The following is a 24,310-nucleotide window of genomic DNA, read 5'->3' as shown; positions in this document are numbered from 1 at the left end:
AGGCACCACAAAATAAATGGAACATCGACCTGTGCGATACTCAAGAGGAGGAACGGGCACTACCGCCCCCAGCTCCAGCAGTGCTTGCAAGGTGATCTCAATCACTGCTCTTTTGGAAACTGTGGCATAGCAGGACACCAAGAAAAAAATCTCCCACAGGAGAGGAGAACTCGAGTTTGTAGCCGTCTCTGATAACCTCTAAGACCTACTGGTCTGAAGCAATTCTGGCCCACTCTTCGTAGAAAAAAGGTTAGCCAACCCTCTATTCTGCCATCTAAAGAGTAGATCGGCGTCCCATCATTGGGAAGGGTGCCCTGCAGAACCCTGACGCTATGAGGTGTCGGAGGGCCATTTATCCCCACAAAAGGTAGAACACTGTTGAATATGGCAGCGCTGAAAAGTCCCCGACGTGTGGCTAGATCGGTACCTCTGCGCCTCACGAAGACTGGGCCTACCCTCCGCGAGGTCTTGGGTTTATCCTCAGGCAGTCTCTGAGCTTCGAGTCCCCCAAATCCTTAACAATCTTCTCCAGATCCTCGCCAAAAAGAAGTTTCCCGTGAAAAGGCAGCCGAGTGAGATGTTGCTTGGAAGCCAAGTCTGCTACCCAATGCCTGAGCCATAACAGATGGCGGGAAGAGACTGCCAACGCCTCCTGTTTGTCTGAGGCACGTACCAAATCATAAACAGAATCTGTCAAAAAGGCCTGGCCCGACTCCATGTGGGGCAAGAATGCCCCAAAAATTGTCTCCAACTCCTGCCCCTGTTCCAGAGCCTGCTGTAACCAGCTAAGACGCGCTCTGGCTACATAACAATTACAGATTGAAACCTGTAAGGCTAATGCAGACTCCTCAAAGGCACATTTCAACAAAGCTCCTAACCGCCTATCCTGCATGTCCTTCAATGTCGCCCCACCCTCAACCGGAAGGGTGATCTTTTTAGTTACAGCAGTCACCAAGGCATCTACCTTAGGCAGGGAAAGTTTTTCCGCCAGGTCTGTGCTCACCGGATATAGTCGAGCCATTGCCCGAGCCACTTTCATGCCCCCCTCAGGGTCGGCCCACTGAGCTGAAAGCTCTAGAATAGCCTCATGCACAGGAAACACCTTCGACGGCCACCTCGTGCTAGCCATCTTAATAACCGCTGCCACAGTCTATACCTCCGGGTCTGAAATGTTCAAGGCCTCCAAGGCACTTGAAATAAGGGAAGGCAATTCCTCACGATGAAAAATGCGCACGCACCACAGGTGTCATCCGACTCCTCCTGTAACAATTCCCCTTTCTCTAGCTCATCCACCCTAGATGGGCATAAGAAGCCTTCAGGAAAAGTGGCGAGAGAGTGGGAAGCGGATGTGATGCCCAACAATCCCACCTCAGAAGTGGAAGCAAACCGCCTCCTTTTCTGAGCTGGATCCTCACCAGGAGGTAAAAAAACCTGACATAGGTCTCCAGAGGAGGAAGGAAAGGGAGCAGGCTGTAACTGAGGCAAAGCTCTCTTTAATAAATAAGCCTGGTGCAGGAACAAGATAAACTCCAGGGAAAAAAACATCAAAAACCCGCAGGAGTCAGCAGCAGCGCTGAAGCCCTGAAGAGCTGGGTCCCCCAGGGGAAGAAGCGCCACTGTTCGCTGCAGGCCGCGAAGAGTCCGAATCTGCCAGCCTCTGCAAGATGGTGCACACTCCCGATGCCTCTGAACGGGAAATAGACCACTTGGGAGAGAGACAAGCGCTTTCACGCGTCGGGACATCTGCCAGGCAAATTCCCACTGCAGATCCCCGTTTACCACCGCAGGAACACCTTTTTGCCATCTCTGCCGCCTTGCACACCACCTTCCCTTCCGCCGCCGATAATTAGGGTAAGTACATTGGAGGGTAGGTACGTAGAAGTACATTGGAGGCAGTCGCAGATCTCCCCCAGCAACAAAGCCTTAGCACCAAACCAGCCAACATGCTGAGTCTGTGTTAAGCTGTGCGTTCTCTTCCGTTTCCTTTTTTCTTTAAATGGTGAGGAAGACTAAAAGACCAAGTGGCACAAACAGACTGATAGGCAGGGAACCACAGGATGAGGCAGGGACCTAGGCAACCAGGTATGCCCCTAAAGTAGGCACCGAATGGCCAGAACACCCCCTAAAAGGTCAACTGGCCAAAACAGCCCGAGAGAACTCCCACAATAGAAGAATCCAGGAGCTGGTGAGAAGCCGCCCACTAACCTGCTGGAGATAGAGATATACTGAGTGAAGGAGTGGCTTGCTGTCTGGTACCACTGCCTTCAGTTTGATAATCTCTATCTCCACCTACTGGTAGGGGGACACAACCCATCAGTTTCTGGATTCATCTGCTGCAGAGGCTAAGAAAACTGTGCTTTCTTCTTTTTGGCAACCCATGTTTGGAATAACCTCCCATTATCCCTCTGCAGTAACATCATTAAAGCAGTTCAAATCAGAACTTAAAGACCTACTATTTATACAAGCATTCGGATCTCCAGATGAATAAGGTTTGCCTAATACTTTTAACTCCTCCTCTTTACCTCCTTCCCTTTTTATACGATTTCCCTTTATCCATTCTTCTCAGTCTATTTGTATGTGTCCTGTATGGTGTGTTTTACTTTTCACACTTTCCTTTTCCATATATGTGCTGTAGTATGTAAACCGCTTAGTTCTGCCTAGTCAGTTAAAGCGGTATAGAAAGTACTGATAAACTATAAATTATACATCCATCACTATTTATCTGAGTAGAGCACTCAGATACCTCAATGATCTCTATGATCAATTCATCAGATAGGACGTTCAGATCCACATCTGGCAGATTCAATCTCCTAGTAATAGGGAGATAATGTGTTCTTAGCAATTAAAGCAAGTATTGAAATTCACAGGTGGAACAATATTCAAAACGAGTAATGTATTCATCGACTGCCATATAGAGCCATTTAAACTGCAGCCAAATTAATTGTGGGCAGGGTTAGGTGCATATTGGTGGTGACACTACAAATTATCCCTTTAGTGATGCTAAATGCTAAATGGGGGAGGGGGGAATTGGAATATTTGGAATTAACTCACAACTTTCTTTACAGATCAAGGTCAGTTACATTCAGGTACCATGGGATAAGGAGGCAATATCCTATTGTGAATTAAGTACTGGTTAAAACAGTAGAGTTAAATGGTCAATATTCTCAATAGAGAAGGGTAAATAGTGGGGTTCCACAGGGATATGATTTGTAAGCAAGAACAAGTAGTGAAGTCATCAAATCTGCTGATGACACAAAGTTATTAAATCCCTAGGAGATTGTATGAAATTGCAAGAAGACATTAGGAGACTGGGCATCCACTTGGCAGATGAAATTTAATATGAGTGCAAAATGATGCACATAAGAGAAAGTAACCCTAACTATCTATATAAATAATTCTCACCTCCAACATTCTGAAGCTCACTCTGTGGCAGGGAAACAGTGAAGCCCTGCAGTGTTGGTAGGCTAGGCTGTCACCACCACTCACTCTCACTCATGCACCACTCACTGTCACTCATAGACCCGCCCTCAGCCACGCCCCATCCACACATAATTCACAACCCCAACGTTCTAATGAAGCCGGAAGCTGCAAAGTCTGCAACTTCCGTGGTGGTGTAGATCAGAATTTTTCCCCATGAGTGTCTACCCCGCCCTCGCGTCAAAACGTCATGACGTCGACAGCGGAGCAATGACACTCAACAAATACCATCGCTCACCCGCACCGCCCTCGCGTCTAAACGTAATGACGTTGAGGGCGGGTCATGTTAAAAGAAAATACAAAAGCAATTCGTTGCCTCCGCGATGCCGCCGCAAGCTCCCCTACAAACATTTAAAGCCGAAGGTCCGGACCACACGTCACAGTCTTCTTCTCTCTGAAAGGATCTCGGCCGCATGCTGCGAATTTTCGTTTCCGCTTCCTACCACTTTGCGGGTTGCACAGCAAGGATGCGAAACAACTGTTTGATAAATGGTAGGGAAGCCGTGTAGGGAAAGGGGTTTTCTCTTGCTCTCTTTCTTCTTCCTGCCTTTCACTCCATCTCCTGCGATGGTGTTGCAGGAACAGGCACTACCTGGGAGGGAAGGAGGTGGAGGGAAAACACCAACTGGGACGCAAACCAGTAGTACTGGGAGGGCAAAATGGGAGGGAGGGGGTGGAGGACCCTAGAACTGGGAGGGAGGGAGGGAGGAAGGGAGGGAGGGAGGAAGGGGGTTGAACAACAGTGCAACTGCTAGGACACCGAGAGACGAAGGGAGGGGGTGGAAAACCACTGGAACTGGGAAGGGAAGGGAGCCCTGTCACTAACTCTCATTCTCACACACACACACTCGCGCCCAGTCTCACTCTCTCTGTCACACACACTCACACATTCAGTCTCTCTCTATCATACACTCACTTTCACACACACTCTGACCAAAACCTTGCTAGTGCCCGTTTCATTGATTTCAGAAACGGGCCTTTTTTTACTAGTAGCAACATAATACACGGTTCCACATTAGGAGTCACCACTCAAGAAAAGGATCTAGGAGTCATCACCGATACCTTGAAATGCTCTGCTCAGAGCGCAGCAGAAGCTAAAAAAGCAAATAAAATATTGGGAATTATTAGGAAAGGAATGGAGAGTAACATAAAGGATATTGCAATGCTTTTATATCACTCCAAGGTGCAAATCACACTTTGAATAGTGATGTGTAATTCTGATGACATGTCAAAACATATATAGCTGAAAATGTACAGAGAAAATGTACAGAGAAGGGTGATCAAAATGATCAAGTGGATCGAATGACTCCCCTACGAAGAAAGGCAAAGAGGGTTAGGACTCTTCAGCTTAAAGAAGAGATAGCTAAGGGGAGATATAACAGAGGTCTCTAAAATAAATGAGCAAAGCAGAACCGGTAGATGAGAACTCGCTTGTTTTCTCTCTGACAGTGAATTAAAGAGCTTAAAATTACACACCGAGTGAAGAAATGTTTTCTTCAGAGTGTTCTAAATGTACTTAGTAACTTCATTGCAGGCCCCTAGTCCCCTTTAATATTACATTTTGTTGGGAGGGCGAGAAGAGGACAAGCTGCACATAGATGAAAAGGTGATAAGGGGACAACTGTATGTGGATGAGAAAGAAGGGGGACCAGCAGCACATAGATGAGACAGAGAGAGAATGAGGACAAGCTGCACGTGGATGAGAGGGATACATGTCGTACATGGAGGGAAGGCAAAAGAGAGAAATGCAGCGCACAGGAGATATGCTGCTCATTATGGTTTGCTTTTTTGGAAATATATCTTTTCTACTTTTATGTTTAGTGGATTATGGAAAAAAATCATCCACGGTGAGGCCCCAGTCTACATGTCAGACCTCATAGACTTACCACCCAGGAATACAAAAAGTTCATCACGCACATTCCTGAATCTCCATTACCCCAGCTGCAAAGGACTAATATATAAATCAACATATGCATCCAGCTTCTCCTACATAAGTACGCAACTATGGAATGCGCTACCATATGCTATAAAAACAATGCATGACTTAGCAAAATTCCGAAAATCACTAAATACCAACCTGTTCAACAAGGCATACCTCAACGATCCATTCTAAATTCCAGTCAATGAAACTTATACCAGAACTGGACATAACCAAACTCTCTATACCTGATTGCCTCATCAGCTTGTCACGCATGAACTTTAACGCTACACCACTCTATTTCGTAACCCGATAATGAATTCTCTATACTGGACTACTAATCTACTTGTTCACTTATGAACATTTAATGCAATACCAATTTGTTATTTCCTCATGCTGGAAATGGTGATCGCCATTACGGAATAATGTAAGCCACATTGAGCCTGCAAATAGGTGGGAAAATGTGGGATACAAATGCAACAAAAATACATTTCTGTTACTTTTACCAGTATTTTCACTGTGTATAGAATTTGGCTTTCTTGGGGGGGGGGGGGTCTCCAGATTTTGTCTGCATGTTTTTTATGGCCCCCTATTTTGAATCAGTTGAAGTTCTGTCCATGTTTTACAAGTGTGACTGAGGTGAAGCATTCTGCTGGCTTACGATGAAAAACAGTGACAGTAAATCATATGTCAGATTTAATGTCAATAAATTTATTGTGAAAAGCATTCTTGGATGAATAGCAAATATAGGTTGGCTAGATACAAGTGTGGCAAAAAAACAACCAAAGCATTCTGTGAAAATCAATTGGCCATTTGGAATTTACAGTAAAGAATATTGTATGTTTAAATATTATTTGTAAATTGTTTGCTGCCTGGGCATATCATTTGTACCAATAGAATGTATAATACAGTTACATACATATGTATGGGTGGGTTTTGGGGTTTTTTTTTTAAAGAGAGAGAGAGCCTGTTAAACATTTACCAGCACACCACTGGTTTAAATGCACCAGTTAAACAAATATGATTACAAAACTACACAGTTTAGGAGACTTAGTCTTGAAAGATAAGAATGAACACCTGTTAAACATACAAGAACAGTGTCAGGTTCTCAGGTTCAGAGCCCGCGGGGCCGGGCTCTGGAGCAAACGTGAGCCCTTGGGCTGCTGACGAGGAGCGACAGCAGCAGGCAAAACCCACCAACCAACGCTGGGCAAGCACACCGACACCGGCAGGGACTGCAGGCACCGCCCAGCGAGCCGGAACACACGGACTGGAACACGGGACTGGAATTCCCCGGACTGGAGGACACAGGACTAGAACCCCGGACTGGAACACTGGACTGGAATCCCCCGGACTGGAGCACACCGGCCTGGTCCACACAGCTTCACCTGCACTTAGCTACTAAGCCCCCCAGGAGTTGAGCTCCTGGGTTTGAGTAGCCGGCAGGACTTACTGGACGACACAGGGACCAGGACTAGAACAGGCTGTAGCTGAAGTGCGCCTAACTCCTAAACTGACCAAAAGTGTTCCTAAGCCCGGCACCAACCAAAGAGCTCCTAAGCCCTCCACTAACAGTAGTGCTCTTAACAGAAACTAACACGGGTGCCACTACGCCCTACACTAACAGAAGTGCAGGGAAGCCACAAGGGAAAAGGAAAGGAAGACAAACGCCAGACCTAACACTGGTGTTTTCTAAGCACCAAGCTGCATCAGCTAAACATGGGTTCTCAACCCAGTGCTTCCTAAGCACCCAGCTACAGCAGCTAAACACAGGTCACGAGGAAAAGCGGGGAAAGCACAAGGAAACAAGCAGGAAAGCCAAATACCCAAACAACAAAAGGTGCTTCCTAAACACTTACTAACAAGGGTGCTCCCAGCACCAAACTCCAGCACTGCACTAACAGCAGTGCTACACACCGTAGCAAAAGGGAAAGCAGAGGAGCCAAAGGGAAAAACAGGGAAGTCAAACACACAAGACACAAGTGCACACTGACTGCACTAAACTAACCTGGACCTAAAGCAAGTAGCCAGAAGCAAACGCCTCCGCTGCAAACGCTCTGAAGGAAACACCACCACCACTTCCTTATCAAGGCCCTCCCTGATGATGTCACACTCCCTAGACCCAGGCAACAGCACACTGACCCAGAGAGCACACTGAAACCCATAGAGGCCCAACCCACACCAATGCAACACTGTGAAGCACTTGAAGCCAGTACACCCAAAGAGAGTTAGAGCTAACTCCGTCCACACACACAGCTGTAGTAAAGTGAAACAATTAGCCCCATGCTGCTGGAAGCTGCCAGCACAGAGAGACAGAGCCAGCTCAGAAAGGACAGACAAAAGAAACAGAAGCCAGCTAAGAAGCTGACCCCCAGGAAAGAGGTAAGTTTGAGAGGGGTTCTGACCCCAATCATAACAAACAGGATGAGTGCTATCTTTTTACAACTTTACAATTTAATGCTTTGCTCTTCCACCAGAAGGTTTACTCTATATCAGTGTGACAAATGACAAACACATTAAGGGAGACGACAATTTAATTGTCCAGTGCAAGTCTAAAAATAAATAAATAAATAAATAAATAAACAGGAGCATTTATAAGGAACTATGGCACCATGATTATATGATACTTAACTAGGTAGTTTTTGTTCTGATCTTTGACAGTACATTAATGAATCCCTTCCTCTTTAGTCCTTTTCTGGGATGTGCAATCATTTTGGTAGCAACTCATCTTGTTTTACTTGACAGACACATTAAGGGGTAACTCATGACAGATAAGTATCAATGCACACACCACCAGGGAATATTTTACAATACGGACTGCACATCGGTTTCAGGCATGTGACAGGAAGCCCTCAAATACATCTCATATTTGAAACCTATAGCACTGGATTTAAGAATAAAAGCAAAGTCAAATGAACTTGCAATGGGAGGCTTATAGACTGAGAAATTGTGTCTTCCCTGATTATTTTATTTCCTTTACACAGCTACACAGTTCTGAACAAGTGGGTGTTATCCCCTCCTACCAACAGATGGAGATAGGAAAATAAAGTAAGCTTTACTAGTGACCTCATTGGTATTAGGCTGGTGGTGCTCCCTGGAAATATCCAGTATTCATCTGCCAAAGTAGCAGAAGGTCGCTTTTTCCAACATACTCGTGCCACAACCACTGCCGATGCAATGATAATTGAGCAAGCATAACACTACAGAGTAGCGCTACCCTGCAGAAATTAAGTCTGTACATTTGCATTTTATGAAAATACTAGTAAAAAAGGCCCGTTTCTGACACAAATGAAACGGGCGCTAGCAAGGTTTTCCTCGGAGTGTGTATGTTTGGGAGAGTGTATGTGAGAGTGACTGTTTGAGAGTCAGAGTGAAAGTGTGATTGTGTGAGAGAGAGCGTGAGTCTGGGTGTGAGTGTGTTTGTGAGAGAGTGTGTGTGTGAGAATGAGAGTGTGTGCAAGTGTGTATGTGAGACACAGTGTGAGTGAGAGTGTGTGTGTGTGGGCGAGAGAGAGAGTGTGTGTGAGACACAGATTCTCTGTTTGAGTGAGTGTATGAGACCAAGCGAGTGTGTGAGTGACTGTGTGGCACATAGAGAGTGAATGTGATACAGTGTGAGACAGAGTGTGTGAGAGTGAGAGTCAGAAAGACATTGTATATGAGAGAGAGAGTGTGAGCCGTGCCCTCCCAATCCATGGCCATCTGTCCCCTGCCCCCTCCATTCATCCTTTTCCAGCAATTCCCCTCTGTCCCTGAGCCCTGCCCTCCCAATCCATGGCCATCCATGTTTGTCTGTCACCTGCCCCCTCCATTCATCCCTATCCAGCATTTCCCCTCTCTGCCTGAGGCCTGCCCTGCAATCCATATCCATCCATGCCCATCTGTCCCCTCCATTCATCCCTATGCAGCAATTCCCCTCTCCGAGTCCTGCCCTTCCAATCCATGCCCATCCATGCTCCTCTGTCACCTGGCCCCTCCATTTTCCCTATCCAGCATTTCCCCTCTCTGCCTGAGGCCTGCTCTGCAATTCATATCCATCCATGCCCATCTCTCCCCTCCATTCACCCCTATCCAGCAATTCCCCTCTCCCTGAGTCCTGCCCTTCCAATCCATGCCCATCCATGCTCATCTGTCACCTGGCCCCTCCATTGTTCCCTATCCAGCATTTCCCCTCTCTGCCTGAGGCCTGCTCTGCAATCCATATCCATCCATGCCCATCTGTCCCCTCCATTCATCCCTATCCAGCAATTCCCCTCTCCCTGAGTCCTGCCCTTCCAATCCATGCCCATCCATGCTCATCTGTCACCTGGCCCCTCCATTGTTCCCTATCCAGCATTTCCCCTCTCTGCCTGAGGCCTGCTCTGCAATCCATATCCATCCATGCCCATCTGTCCCCTCCATTCATCCCTATCCAGCAATTCCCCTCTCCCTGAGTCCTGCCCTCCCAATCCATGCCCATCCATGCTCATCTGTCACCTGGCCCCTCCATTTTTCCCTATCCAGCATTTCCCCTCTCTGCCTGAGGCCTGCTCTGCAATCCATATCCATCCATGCCCATCTGTCCCCTCCATTCATCCCTATCCAGCAATTCCCCTCTCCCTGTGTCCTGCCCCTTCCAATCCATGCCCATCCATGCTCATCTGTCACCTGGCCCCTCCATTTTTCCCTATCCAGCAATTTCCCTCTCTCTGCCTGAGGCCTGCTCTGCAATCCATATCCATCCATGCCCATCTGTCCCCTCCATTCATCCCTATCCAGCAATTCCCCTCTCCCTGTGTCCTGCCCCTTCCAATCCATGCCCATCCATGCTCATCTGTCACCTGGCCCCTCCATTTTTCCCTATCCAGCAATTTCCCTCTCTCCCTGAGTCCTGCCCTCCCAATCCATGCCCATACATGCTCCTCTTTCCCCTGCCCCCTCCATTCATCCATTTCTAGTAATTCCCCTCTCTCCCTGTGCCCTGCCTCCTAATCCATACCCATCCATGCTCCTCTGTCCCCTGCCGCCTCCATTCATCCTTTTCCAGCAAGTCCCCTCTTGCCCTTCCATGACCCCCCCCCCCGCATCCATGCTACTCTCTCTCCCCTGTCCCAGCCTGGCCCGCCCTCTTCTCCCCCCCCCCCCTTCGCATCCATGCCTCGCATCCATGCCCCCCCCCCTTCGCATCCATGCATCCCCCCCCCCCCCGTTCGCATACATGCATCCCTTTTTTTTTTTTTCTTCTTCGTTTTAACTTTACCTCCGTGGCGGTTCGTGCAGCGAAGCGTCAGGGAAGGAGGCGGCGCTCCCGACGTCTAGCTTTCCCTTCGCTGTGTTCCGCCCGAACACAGCGAAGGGAAGGCTAGACGTCGGGAGCGCCGCCTCCTTCCCTGACGCTTCGCTTCCCGATTTGTTTGGTTTGAGGCGAGGGCGGGGCAGAGACGGCTGGCTGGCTTGAAGGCTTCACTGGGAGTGACGTCAGATGGCTTCAAGGCTTCAAGGCTTCAGGGCTTGAAGCTTCCGGCTTCACAGAACGTTGTCTTCAGAACGTTCACGGTGCGTTTTATTATATTAGATCATAGTTATAGCTATGGATGTTAGACGCTTCACCTTGTGGAGAGTCCTGCATCTATGTTTCTAATTTTAAATTAAGCCCCAAATGCAAGTTAGGAGCAACGTCTATAAATGAGGGCCAGATGCACTAAACTTAACGAGCCAGCAACGTGGTTTTTAAACTGGTTCTAGCCAGTTTAGCGTGCAAGTAGTAACGCGGGACATGCACAAAAGGGTTCGCCGAGCCATTTTCCTGTCACTGTAGCAGCTAACGAAAACGGAATGCAAATTAACTAATTACTATTATAATGTGAATGCGATGCACTACCGTTTCCGACTCCATGCACCGTGGAAAACCTAATGGGAGGTCTGCACCTCTCGTTGGGGCTGCTGTGAGCGGGACCCATGCAGAGGAGGACACCCATCGCAAAAATCGAAAGAAAAAAAGTCCAAGTGCTCGTCAGGGACGTCCTTTCAAGTGCCTAACACTTGGACGTCCTTCACTCAAAAAAAGGAAGTCCAAACATTTTTGGAGTCTTTGTCTAAATTAATTGTTGAATGAAAAGCTAAGTTTTAGTTAGAGGTTAATGAAAATAGTTGTAATTTTTGTTCATGGACCCCAGGTTAAGAACCCCTGGCCTAACATGAGGGAAGTATGTTTACACAACCAAATGATTCCTGGTTTTTTTTTTTTGCTTTTTTAGGGTATATAAGTGAGATTTATTTAAATCTCACTTATATACCCTAAAAAAGCAAAAAACAGGAATCATTTGGTTGTGTAAAGAACTTTTTTCTCTGAACGCGTGTAACTGATACACACATTTTTTTTAATACTTTGATAACTGTATTTGACCATAATTGGTTTTCCTTTATAATTCAAATTTATATATTTTATGTATTTAGATACATTATTCTGAAAAGGGGTCCACAGGTTTCACCACATTCTCAAAGGAGTCCACGACACAAAAAGGTTAATAATACTTGGGCCCTGTTTACTAAACCACGCTAGCATTTTTAGCACATGCTAAATGATAGAGTCGCTCCTATGGGCGGCAAGTGTTTAACGCGTGCTCTGAAAATGCTAACGCACCCTTAGTGCTGCTTAGTAAACAGGGCCCCTTGTGTTAGATGTCTACCTCTCTCAAAGTCCACCTTTGCTTCGTGCAGCTGTTCCATTAGCTAAATTGGTAGCCGTAAGGACACTCTACCAGGACTCTTGAAGCTATCGAGCTGAATGAAAACTCAATTTATGAGTAACAAGAAACACTTCACCCTGGAATCCAAGTTTTGTGCATTAACCTACAGGACAAACCAGGCATTTCAAAAGTGCACTGTTCTTATTTACATAAGTAAAATACATTCTTTCAAACCCATAGTAACAGCTGCTATGAAAATAGTTGCTCTACCAGCACTGCAACACTTTCTACTGGGTTAAAGAGCACAGACTACGTTGGAATTTCCAGAAATATACCTCTAGGCAGTACACCATGCAAACAATTTAGAAAAGAGCGCTCTGGAACCACAAACATCCCATCTGAAGACACACCAGACTATAACCTAAAGCCCAAGCACAACCTACGACCTTTTATCTAACACTAGTAAAAAGGCCCGTTTCTGACACATATGAAACAGGCGCTAACAAGGTTTTCCTCGGAGTGTGTATGTTTGGAAGAGTGTATGTGAGAGCGAGTGTGTGTGAGAGAGAGAGAGAGAGAGAGAGAGTGAAAGTGCGAGTGTGTGTGAGAGAGAGAGAGTCTGGGTGTGAGTGTGTCTGTGAGAGAGTGTATGTGTGAGAATGAGAGTGTGTGCAAGTGCGTACGTGAGACACAGTGTGAGAGAGAGTGTGTTTCACACAGATTCAGTGTGTGCGTGAGAGAGAGTGTGTGTGATACTCAGATGCTCTGTGAGACTGAGTGTATGAAACCAAGCGAGTGTGTGAGTGATTGTGTGACACAGAGAGTGAATGTGATACACTGTGAGACAGAGTGTGAGAGAGAGAGACAGAAAGACATTGTCTGTGAGAGAGAGAGAGAGTGTGTGAGAGTGTGTGTGTGACAAAGATACCACCCTCCCTCTCTCTCTCTCTCTGGTGTCAGCCCCTCCCTCTCTCTTTCTGGTGTCTGAGATTCCCACCACTGCACCCAAGCAATTGGTGTGCGAGAGTGAGTGGGGGGGGGGGGGTAGGGGGGGTTCAGGAAGCGCTGCCAGATGAGAGAGTGAGTGTATGTGTATGGGGTTTCAGGAAGCGCTACCAGATGAGAGAGAGTGTGTGCGTGTTGGGGTGTCAGCTTTGAAGAAGAGGGGTTTGGGGGGGGGGGGTTCAGGAAGCACTGCCAGATGAGTGAGTGTGGGGGGGGGGCGGTTTATCAAGCACTGCCAGATGAGTGTGTGTGTTTGGGGCTTGGGTTCAGGAAGCACTTGCAGAAGAGAGAGTGTGTGTGTGTGTGGGGGGGGGAGGGTTGAGGTAACGGCCAAATGAAAGTGAGTAGGTGTGTGTGGGGGGGGGGGGTTAGGAACGGCTGCCAAATTAGTGAGCGGTTGTGTGTGTGTGGGGGGGGGGGGGGGGGGACAGGGGTTTCAGGAAGTGCTGCCAGATGAGAGAGAGTGCGAGTGTGTGTTTTGGGGGGGGGGGGGTGGGGGCGTTGAGGAAGTGTGGCCAAATGAGAGTAAGTGTGTGGGGGGGGCAGGAACGGCTGCTAGATGAGTGAGTGTGTGAGGGCAGGGGGGGGCAGGGTTTCAGGAAGCGCTGGCAGATGAGAGAGTGAGTGTGTGTGTGGTGGTGGTGGGGTTTGCCAGATGAGTGAGTGAGTGTGTGTGGGGGGGCAGGGATTTCAGGAAGCGCTGCCAGATGAGAGAGTGAGTGTGTGTGTGTGTGTTGTTGGGGGGGGGGGTGTTGAGGAAGTGTGGCCAATTGAGAGTAAGTGTTTGTGTGTTTTTTTTTTGGGGGGGAGGGTTCAGGAACCGCTGCCAGATGAGTGATTGATTGTGTGTGTGGGGGGGGGGGGGGGGCAGGGGTTTCAGGAAGCGCTGCCAGTTGTGAGAGTGTGTGTGTTTTATATTTCAGTTGGGGGGGGGATTGTACTGTGATGAAAATCGAAGGAAGCGGAGGCTGATTTCAGGGGTTGTTTGTTGTGTGCCCTCACCGCCTCCTCCGCGCGATGCACCCCCCTCCCGCCGCCATCCCACCCTACCGTCTCGTAGTTTTGCTGGCGGGGGACCCAAAATCCCGCCAGCAGAAGTCCTATGTTGTGTGCTGTGCTGTTGTGTGCAATGTTCAGCATTGCTAGCCCTGTGCAGGGCGGGGTTCTGTGCTTCTGACGTCCTGCAAGTGCAGGACGTCAGACGCACAGAAGCCCTGCCTGCAGAGGCTAGTAATGCTGAAGATCACGCCGGAGTCAGAAGACAGGACTTGTTCTGGCGGGGTTTCGGGTTCCCCGGCGGCAAAGCTACGCGACGGTGGGTGGGTAGGGGTGGGGGTGGGTGTTGCTTCTTCTGCATTTTGTAGCGGGGGCTTATTTTTTTCCCTGGATTTTCGTGGGTGGCTTGGGGGGGGGGGGGGGGGGGGGGGGTGGGTGTTGCACCTCCAGCATGTGGAAGAGGGCCTTCTTTTTTTCCGGTTTTTCGTGGGTGGCGCGGGGGGGGGGGGGGGGGGGCGCGGGGGGGGGGGGGTGTTGGACATCCTCCCCCTGCTTGGTTGCGATTCGTTCGTTGACTTCTACTATTTTAAAACGCACCCTGAACGTTCTGAGGACAAAGTTTCTGAACTCACAGCACAACGTTAAAGGGTTCATACGACGTCATGACATTTGACGCGAAGGCAGGGCACAGAGTCATAGTCAGTGGGATGGCTTCACCATCATGAACTTACGAACCCTTTATCGTTGTGCTGTGAGTTCAGAACCTTTGTCCTCAGAACGTTCAGGGTGCGTTTTATTATAGTAGATAGTAGATTACTGCTTTTCTACTGTATTAATTTAGAATACAGATGAAAGTAGTAACCAAAGTTCTCGGTATATATTGTTACTTTCACTCTTGGGACCTTAAAAACAAAAAAAAAAATCTTACTGGTATAAATAACAGTGAGGAGGTCAAAATCCTATTATTTGCTAAGGTCAAACTCTAAACTTGCATGTTATCGCTTTCCTATATTAAAAGTATGTTATCAACAGCAGACAACTATGCATCAGAAAGGGAAAGACAAGTTAGGCCTGGATCTGTTTTTAGTTTAAGTGCTCATTTTCAAAGCACAAAGTTTCATAATAATATACATAACTTTGTAAGTCTATGCGCTTTGAAAATGAGGCTCAGGAGCCGATGCAGAAAGCTTACTGAGCTGGCAACATTTGCTTTAGATCTATTGTAGCTGTGACTCTAACGTGTGCTATTAGAAGATAGAGAGGATCCTATGCAAATGAAATGAGCAATCAATGCATTGCACAGAAAGGAGCACCTAGCTTTAACGTGCTAGATTTTAAGACAACTCTGGAGCTTCAGAAGAGAAGGGGAAACATAGGCAGTTGAAAGACTGCCTGCCTGCGCTCCCTACCTCGCTCCACTTTCCCCACAAAAAAATCCTGTGGTATGGTGGACCCCCCCTCCCCACAAACCAAAAATCCTTGGTGGTCCAGTGGACCGCTTCCTGACCATCCCCCTCTTCCTCCCTCTAAACAACTAACTCCCTAATGGTGTAGTAGTGACCCCCCCCCCCCCCAATATACCTTCAACGCACTAAAGGCAGGAGCAACACCTCTTGCCTCTGAGACCAGCCCTCTCAAAATGGTAGCACCCAGCTCCTGCCCAGTGCATCCTGGAATGCACTGGAAGAGCCTGAACACCATATAGGGGGAAAATACTCCATGTATAGTGATTAGCCCCTCCCAGTGCATCCCAAAATGCACTGGGCAGGGAACCGTAATTTTGAAAGGGCCAGACCAAGAGACGTTATGGGAGGTATGGGGGGTGGGGTTTGGAGGAGTCACTAGACCACCATGGAGTTCATTTAGAGTGAGGGAGGGAGGCAGTCCATTGGACCATCGGGGATTTTTGGTTTGGAAGAATCCACTGGACCACCAGGGATTTTTCTAGACAGGGTGAGTTTTTCAAGTTGCGCGGGGAAGGAAGGCTTGAGGAGGGAGTCCACCTCCCAAGCTCCCCCCCCCCCCCCCCCCTGCCCCATGCAACTGAAAAATTCCTTGGTGGTCTACTGTCAAAATGCATTTGACAGCTTCAAGTATCAAACAGCGACCGATGCACAAAGGGGAATCTGCAGTCCCCTTTTGTGCATCGGTTGCTGTTTGCGACTCAGTAAGTTTTCCCGCATGCCTTTGTGCTTCATTCTGTCTTTTTTTAATGCATTTTTCTTCAGCAGATAGTTAAATGCAATTGTTTTGGCATTGGTTGTACCATGCAGATGCTCCCTCTAATGTGGCATAACTGTAAAACTTCCCTCCTCCTCTATAATGAGCAAGTTCTCAATTACAATCAAAAGGCCAGCAAGAGACTGTCCCCAGCTTAGAAGCTACAAGCTACATTTGATCTCAAGCAAGAAACCTGTCTGTTAAGCCTGGATCTGTTTTTAGCTGCAGACATGCAAGGATGAATCAGCACCTAAAAGGCTAAAAAAAAAAAAAAGTCACTATCAAAGTCTTTTCCCTGTCAGGCAAGGTAATTTGCACATAAATTAGCAAGAAAAACCTAACAAAGTATAGTATCTAATAAAATGCATGCATGGTATTTACTTTAATATGCAACTGTGAATCATTTTGTACTTGTGTTTGTATGCTGGAGCAGAATACAACATACCTATTGAATTACTACACTATGTTCTGCACAACAGTTAGGAAGCACAGTGAGGAATCCAAATGAGTAAAACAGTAGTATACACTTTATAATAAGGACTTCACACGGTCCTGTTTCTGGGATGACGCCTGCATCAGGAGTCATCAATCTATCTACTGTGGAGTAATAAAACAGTTACCCACTTCTTTTAAGTAGGTCATTTAATCCCCCTTAACAATCATGCCCCCATAGGGCTGGGTGGCAGATCATCAACTTCCGGAGCTCCTCCCCCCCCCCCCCCCCCCCATATAGTACAAGTCCTCAGCTCATGGCTCAAACCCTATACTTGCTCTTAGCAGAAAGGCCAAAAAAAAAAGGCTGCCAATTTATCACAGCTTCCTCAGTGAAAGAATTTTCTCCAAATCACGAAGGTCACTTAAACAAATGCAATAAAATATGCTTAAGGTCCGTCAAAAATTTTTTTGCTATTTTATGGCAATCAAAATAAAACTCTCTAGTACATCGGCTCCTGAAAAAGGACATTTGGCGAACATTGCCTTACATCGTTATTTATCGTTTAATATGCAAGCTATTTACTGGAAAAAAAATCGACTTCCTTCCTGTTACGAGTTGGAGTCGAGCTGCGTTAACTCATCTCGTAGTTGGGGAATTGCTGTCCTACTGCGACTGCTCTCTGGATTAGAATAAAACCACATTCAAGCCAAGGACTCTGCTTTCTGGTTGGCTGCAGATACTCTGTATAATAACTAGAGCACCCTTTTAAGTTCTCTCTACTTCTACTTTCCTGATATGCGGAAATGAGAGCTGTCGTTTCTCAAAAGTGTTTTGGCAACTATTTCTGCCGTCCGATGCATTCAAAGTCAACTTCACCATGTCCAAAAACACATCTTTGGCTCAGTAATAAAGATGCGACTGACACACGCAATACGCAGAGTCGGAGACAAAGCGCAGTTGTTTACTGACAACTGCATAGGAGCCAACTTTTCAGAGGAGGTGCTAAATCAACCAGACATTACCACTTCTTGGACACAGTCAAGGAGTTTATTCAATATTGGGGTACTCAAGCACCGGCTCCTATGACCAACTGATGACTGACAAAAGATACTAGGGAATGTCTGTAAGGTACGAGTTTTGAAAAACACAAATCGCATTTTAAACAAACAAAAAAAACCTACTGAAAATTAAGTGGCTTCCGGTCTCCCGTTTTACAGAAGTGCAAGCCTGGATCCAGTTAAAATACTGGGATTTGTGATCATACGAAGAAATATGCATTGACAAAAACAAAACTTCCCACCTTTTTGTGGGCGTAACCCCATAATTGCAAACAAAATTGTGACACCCCCCCCAGTCCCCAGAGGTGCAAAATAATGATACACCTATGAAGAACCTGCCTAGGTCATGACCCCTCCTCCTCCCCTCCGTTTGGGAAGCCCTGAAATGGAGAAGTAGGTCCGGTTTTCCCCCTCCCCCCTCCCCGGCTTTTTAACACTGAAGCACCACTCGGGTCGGGTTCTTGATAAGAATTTTCCCGGAACTGCACCCCCCCCCAGCTACTGTTAATCCAGTCGGGCCTCTCCTCACCCCTGGCCGAGATTGAGGAACGGCTAGCCCCGTAACTACTCACCGTTGGTAAAGGTCTCCATGTCCCCCGCCAATAACCCAGCAGGAGCTCCGTAAACAAATCGAGAAAGATGCACGGGTGCTGCACGCGGACGAGAGAGGAGAGGAAGCGGTAACTGCGACTCTATCCGGCGCCCTTCGCTGCCCCGCCCATGGACATCAAAACATGGAGGAGGGAGGGGGAGCGAGGAAGTATGCCAACCCGCACCCCCGGCAATACAGGCGTAATGGCCGTACCCGCCCTAGACCCCCTCACCCTGGCCAGTACCAGCCTAAGATGAGGGAGAGCGCTGCCTTGCATGTTTACAGCTCTCATACGGTAGGAATGTGTCTCCTTCATGTGACTGCAGTCGTCCTCTGTGATCCCTTTCTCTTACTGAAGAGCCTCAGTGGCAGTAGTGTATAGAATACGATCACTTCTCTCGTTTACAGGCCGGTGCAGGGGTGGATCCGTGAGATCTGCAGGGTCCGTAGGATCTGTGTTTTACCCAGACCCAGCTTTCAGGGCTTTAAACTCAATCGTTAACAACAACAATCCTACAAAAATGCATCATACTTGTTATATAGATACATTAGTCTGGGGGGAATGCTGTGCAAGAACATTGTGTCACATTTTTTTTTAATTATGCACAATTTATTTGTCATTTTCTTGTGCAAAATTCCCCTTGTTAGGAGGTGAATCCATCTGCTTCCCTTTTCAGGTTCCAATTTCTTCAAGTCTGTCTTTCTTAGCTTGTCACACACACTGTAATTATCACTAAATTCACAAGCCTTTTTCACCTATACACAGAATTTGCCTTAGTTTGTGCCACCCATCTGTTTATCCCAACAACTTTTATACTACCTATCTTGTCTAAGTGTCTGCCTACTATGGTACTAATTTTTAAAGCACAAGACTTACAAAGTTACATAAGTGCTTTGAAAATTAGCCCCTGTAACCTATGGAGCTCATTCACTTAGACTTACAAAGTTCCATAGGTTACTGTCAGGGGCATTTTCAAAAGAGAAGGGCGCCCATCTTCCGACACAAATCGGGAGATGGGCATCCTTCTCGCAGGGTCGCCCAAATTGGCATAATCGAAAGTTGATTTTGGGCTTCCTCAACTGCAGTCCGTCGCGGGGACAACCAAAGTTCACGGGGGCGTGTCAGAGGCGTAGCAAAGGCGGGACTGGGGCATGCTTAAGAGATGGGCGTCCTCGGCCAATAATGGAAACAAGAAGGGCATCCCTGACGAGCATTTGGTCAACTTTACTTGGTCAATTTGTTTTCACGGCCAAGCCTCAAAAAGGTGCCCAAACTGACCAGATGACCAACGGAGGTAATCGGGGATGACCTCCCCTTACTCCCCCAGTGGTCACCAACCCCTTCCCACCCTAAAAAAAAATAAAAATGACATTTTCCCAGCCTCTATGCCAGCCTCAAATGTCATACCCAGCTCCATGACAGCAGTATGCAGGTCCCTGGAGCAGTTTTAGTGGGTGCAGTGCACTTCAGGCAGGAGGACCCAGGCCCATCCCCCCCTACCTGTTACACTTGTGCTGGTAAATGTGAGCCCTTCAAAATCCACCCGAAACCCACTGTGCCCCCCCTTCACCCCTTAGGGCTATGGTAGTGGTGTACAGTTGTGGGGAGTGGGTTTTGGGGGCTCAGCACCGAAGGTAAGGGAGCCATGCAACTGGGAGCAATTTGTAAAGTCCACTGCAGTGCCCCCTAGGCTGCCCGGTTGGTGTCCTGGCATGTCAGGGGGACCATTGCACTATGAATGCTGGCTCCTCCCACGACCTTATGCCTTTGATTTGGTCATTTTTTAGATAGGCGTCCTCGGTTTCCATTATCGCCGAAAACCGGGAACGACCATCTCTAAGGTCGACCATCTCAACATTAGGTCGACCATCTCTAATGTCGACCTAAATGTTGAGATTTGGGCGTCCCTGACCATATTATCAAAACGAAAGATGGACGCCCATCTTGTTTCGATAGTACGGGTTTCCCCGCCCCTTTCCCGGGACATCCTTAGAGATGGGCACCCTTAGAGATGGTCATCCCCATTCGATTATGCCCCTCTATGGAGTTCCAGAAAAGGGCTCTGTGGCCTAGGATTGTGTGCATCCTGTGAAAGTGCAGGTGAAAGTGGTTCCGGGAAGGCACGAAGAAAGGGGGTGCAGGGAGCCGGGGAATCCCAACGGGGCAGATTTCATGTGCACAACACCCACATTCAGAAAGCTGGGCTACCGGAGGCAGAGAGGTTGGCTGGGTTAAGAAAGAAGGGGAGGAACTACCAGTCCCAGAATCCTTCTCTTCCCCACCCGGCTGTGCAAGAGTTAGGGGAGGAGATAGAAGATTGGGAAATGGTCTCTGAGGAAGGTGATGAGGGCCAGCTGGAGAGATTGGGGGCGGGGGAAGTTGAAGAGGAGGATAAAATGGAGATTACTGAAGGGCTAGAGGAGGAACAGATGGAGATTGGAGCTCTGGCTCAAACCTGAAAAGCTGCTGTAAGAGGGTGGCTAGCTGTGCCTTGGAGAGACTGGTGGAAGACCGGAGGAGAGAGGCTGAGGCGCTGGGGAAGATCTCTACTAAAGAGGGAACAGGTGCAGCCTGGGGAGAGAAAGAGGGCTGGGCACAATTGAAACCCCAGTCTGAACCAGGTGGGAACCAAGCTGTGTAACTGTGCTGTAAGGAGGTGCAAGAAAGACTGTGTAAACTGTTTCCTACTGAAAAGGTCTGGGCTGCAACCTACTAAGCTACTGTGTTTTCTTTCGGATAATGTACTGTTGTTCCCTAAGAGAAGTAATCTTAGGTCAAGTGAAGTTATATGGACTGTTTTGAACCTGACTTGTGCTTTGGGTGGCAAGCCCTAAACAACCTGGAGTTAAGGTGTGCCTGGGTGTTTATGTTGACCTGAAGCAAGAAAATAAAAGCCCTTACTTATTATAAACGTTTTGCTTTGAATGTGCCTCTGTGAAAGGAACGGAGGGAGGAAGGAGTCCTGGAAGTTCTCAGGGCCTGGAGCTGAGGCTCAAAGCAGCCAGATTGCTGTGGAGGGAGGCAGCAGCCGTGTGAAGAAGAAGGCAGCTAAGCAGGGTTGAGCCTGGCTGGGTCCTGGAAGGGTGACCCAGCTACAATCCATAGGAAATGAAAGCGATCTATGTGCTGGTGTCACAGAAAGGTACACAAGACATACAAGTACATACTGCTGTAAAAGGGTTTTCATATTGGGGATTCACCATTTCCTTGCCAACTGCATCATCATGTTCTGTACAGAACTATGTAATGGTAGGTGCAAGGTGGGAATTAGCAGTTGGAATGTTGTCAGTGTAATACATGGTGTCCCACTTAAGTGATACCAAATTCCCTTGGAGGAATAACACCTTCCAGGTGTCTAATTCTGCCTGTAGCCTGCAAGACTGCTGACTGAAAGTCCTGGAGTGTCTCCAAAGCTTCTCTCTCTAACATCCTCCCGGACCTTAGTGGCAACTGGTAGAAAACTAATGAGGCTACTTCCAATGGAGTGGGTGGTAATTCACATGCTTGTTTTGCAAACAAATTGCAGGCTACATTATGCATGGAGATCCAATCTTTCCCTTGGCACAGCATTTTAAAATGGCAACTGGTGTGTTAGTTTTCCTTTTCTCTAAAAGTAACTTGAACAGAGACATTAAAAGGTATTGATGATGGGTCAACAATGTCCTGGTACCTGCTATGAATCCTCTCTGAGTCCATTGGGTCAAGTAAGTAGTTAAAGCACTGACAACATATGAAGAGTCAGAGTAAATGGTTACAAATTGTAGCATGGTGAGTGTTACTGCAACAGCACATGCTGCATTTCAGCTGATTGGGTTGAGTGTTGGGTTCTATGTGAACCCCCCATGGAAGAAAATTTCCAGATGTTACCCTGACCAAGGACTGGATGTTTAGATTCACAACATATGAGTTTGTATTACGGGTGGATGGGGAGATCTTAAGTGGAATTATGATTACATGAGAGAAGGATTGAGGGTATGGGAGAAGTATGAGAGAAAGGGATTAACCTGTCCTGTCTTGTTTACCAACGGTGGTGATAGGACAGACAATGGTATGTCTGCTGGAGTTTTACAGATTTAGAGAACTTTGTTAAAGTTTTACCCCCGATTGAGAAGGGAGCCTCAGCTTGGATAGGAAAATTGGAGAGTTTAATGATAGGACATACCCTAGCCATAGGAGATATAAAAGCTTTACTTGCCAAAATCAAAGGGCACAGGACACAAGATGTCCTTAATAATGCAGGATTAGATAGAGTTACTATTGCTTCCTCAGATCACAATGGTGCACTGTTACAAAACAGTGGGTTTTGAACATTGTATGATGGATGTAGGGGGCGTGTCAAAATGGCGGTCGCGACTCGTGTGTGATTAGGTCGCGTTTAGCTGGTCTCTGAACCTCTTGATATTATACAAACGAAATAATGCCACATACCAAGAGAAAAGGTCTGGTAAGAATTCAACCGTCGATGAGTCTTACATCTTCACCGGTACAGCTGACGATAGACCGCTTCACAACGAGCCGAGCATCGGAAGCTGGCGTGGTAATCCCTGCAGGGGTCGCCGATGAAGGAGCACCGACGCCCCAAGGGTTTGAAACATCTTTGTCCCCGCCAGAAATCAACCCTCCACCGCGACCAGCTTTTGAAAAGGGCGAGCTGAAGGAGCCGCGAAAACCGGAAAGCGGCGACCACGACTCCTCGTTCGGCGGTAGCTGGCCCCGAGAAGCTGAGACAACAAGCTGGGAACGGAAAGTTCCCCAGGTGGTGACGCTGGAATTGATTTGGGAAGCGATTCAAGAACTGACTCAGGCGTCGAGGAAGACAGCTTTAGAGACTGCTTCAATAGTGAGTAAACTTGACTCCTTATCTACTGCGTTTGAACAGTTGAAAAGTGACTCGACATCTCAAATATCTCAGGTTCAAACGGACTTAATAAATTTCAAATCAATGACAACAGCAGTGATGAAAGATAATATGATAATAAACCGTAAAATAGATCAAATTGAAAATTATAATAGGAGATTGAATCTGAGAATACTGAATTTTCCAGTTGTTCCTGGAATCTCCATTCTTGAACTTTTTAAGAAATACCTCATTGAAATACTTCATTACTCATCTTCCTTGTTACCCCCAATTAACAAGATTTACTACTTACCAAATTCAATAAAATCTGTGGAAGATGAGAAAAATGTAGTTTCTTTAGTACAAGAACAAGAGAAAGAACCCCTGGATATTTCTACAATTTTAGAACAATCACTATCAGATATAAAGACTAGAAGTTCTGTCCTGGTTTCATTTGTCTTCGAACAGGACTTGAATTCCCTGATGAAAATGTACTTTAAAAATGCTTTGACTTTTTTCTGTGGGGCCAGGATATGGATATATCCTGATGTGACCAAAACAACCCAGGACAGACGAAAATTATTTTTGGCTTTAAGAGAAAAGACTAAAGCTATGGGAGCAAAGTTCATGTTGACATATCCTTGCAAATGTATTGTATATTATATGAATAACAAGTATGTCTTCCTCGAGCCTGATCAGCTCAAATTTTTCCGGGATCAGAAAAGTTTAACCAAATAAATTTCCATCGTAAGTTGTATTAATGAGAAACGATGTGCAATTGACCAGGCCATATTTCTTATAAATAAATGCTTCTTTTGTTCTCCTATTATTTTTACAGCCCTTTACTCTAATTGTGGTCTGAGGCTGAGCTACATTTACTTTAAGTAATACCTGTAATAATTTAGGAAATTCTTTATATTAATTTCTTTTTTTAATTTGTCTAAATAATTATGATTGTAAAAATATTAGCTCGATATTGCTTGATTCAAGTGTATGCTTGTAAAACTGTAAATTCAATAAAAATAAAAAAAAAAATAAAAAAAAAAAACAAAACAGTGGGTTTTTAAGCCTGTGATAATTGTTTTGATATTTTCCTGCAATG

At 46.8% G+C, this 24,310-nt stretch overlaps 1 protein-coding gene across 1 annotated transcript in view; it reads right to left on the bottom strand.

Annotated features, from left to right (window-relative positions):
* The window catches only part of LNPEP (leucyl and cystinyl aminopeptidase), a 169,616-nt gene extending 150,955 nt beyond the window's left edge, over nucleotides 1-18,661 (bottom strand). Inside the window, 1 exon segment of the mRNA XM_030193410.1 lies at nucleotides 18,351-18,661. Coding sequence (XP_030049270.1) covers nucleotides 18,351-18,369 — 19 coding nt within the window. The 5' untranslated portion in view covers nucleotides 18,370-18,661.
* Nucleotides 18,662-24,310: the final 5,649 nt, after the last annotated feature.

Source organism: Microcaecilia unicolor, chromosome 2 (assembly GCF_901765095.1).
Source record: "Microcaecilia unicolor chromosome 2, aMicUni1.1, whole genome shotgun sequence".
Taxonomy (NCBI): domain Eukaryota; kingdom Metazoa; phylum Chordata; class Amphibia; order Gymnophiona; family Siphonopidae; genus Microcaecilia; species Microcaecilia unicolor.
Note: the sequence above shows the minus strand (reverse complement) of the source record. Positions and strands in the feature narration are given on the sequence as shown.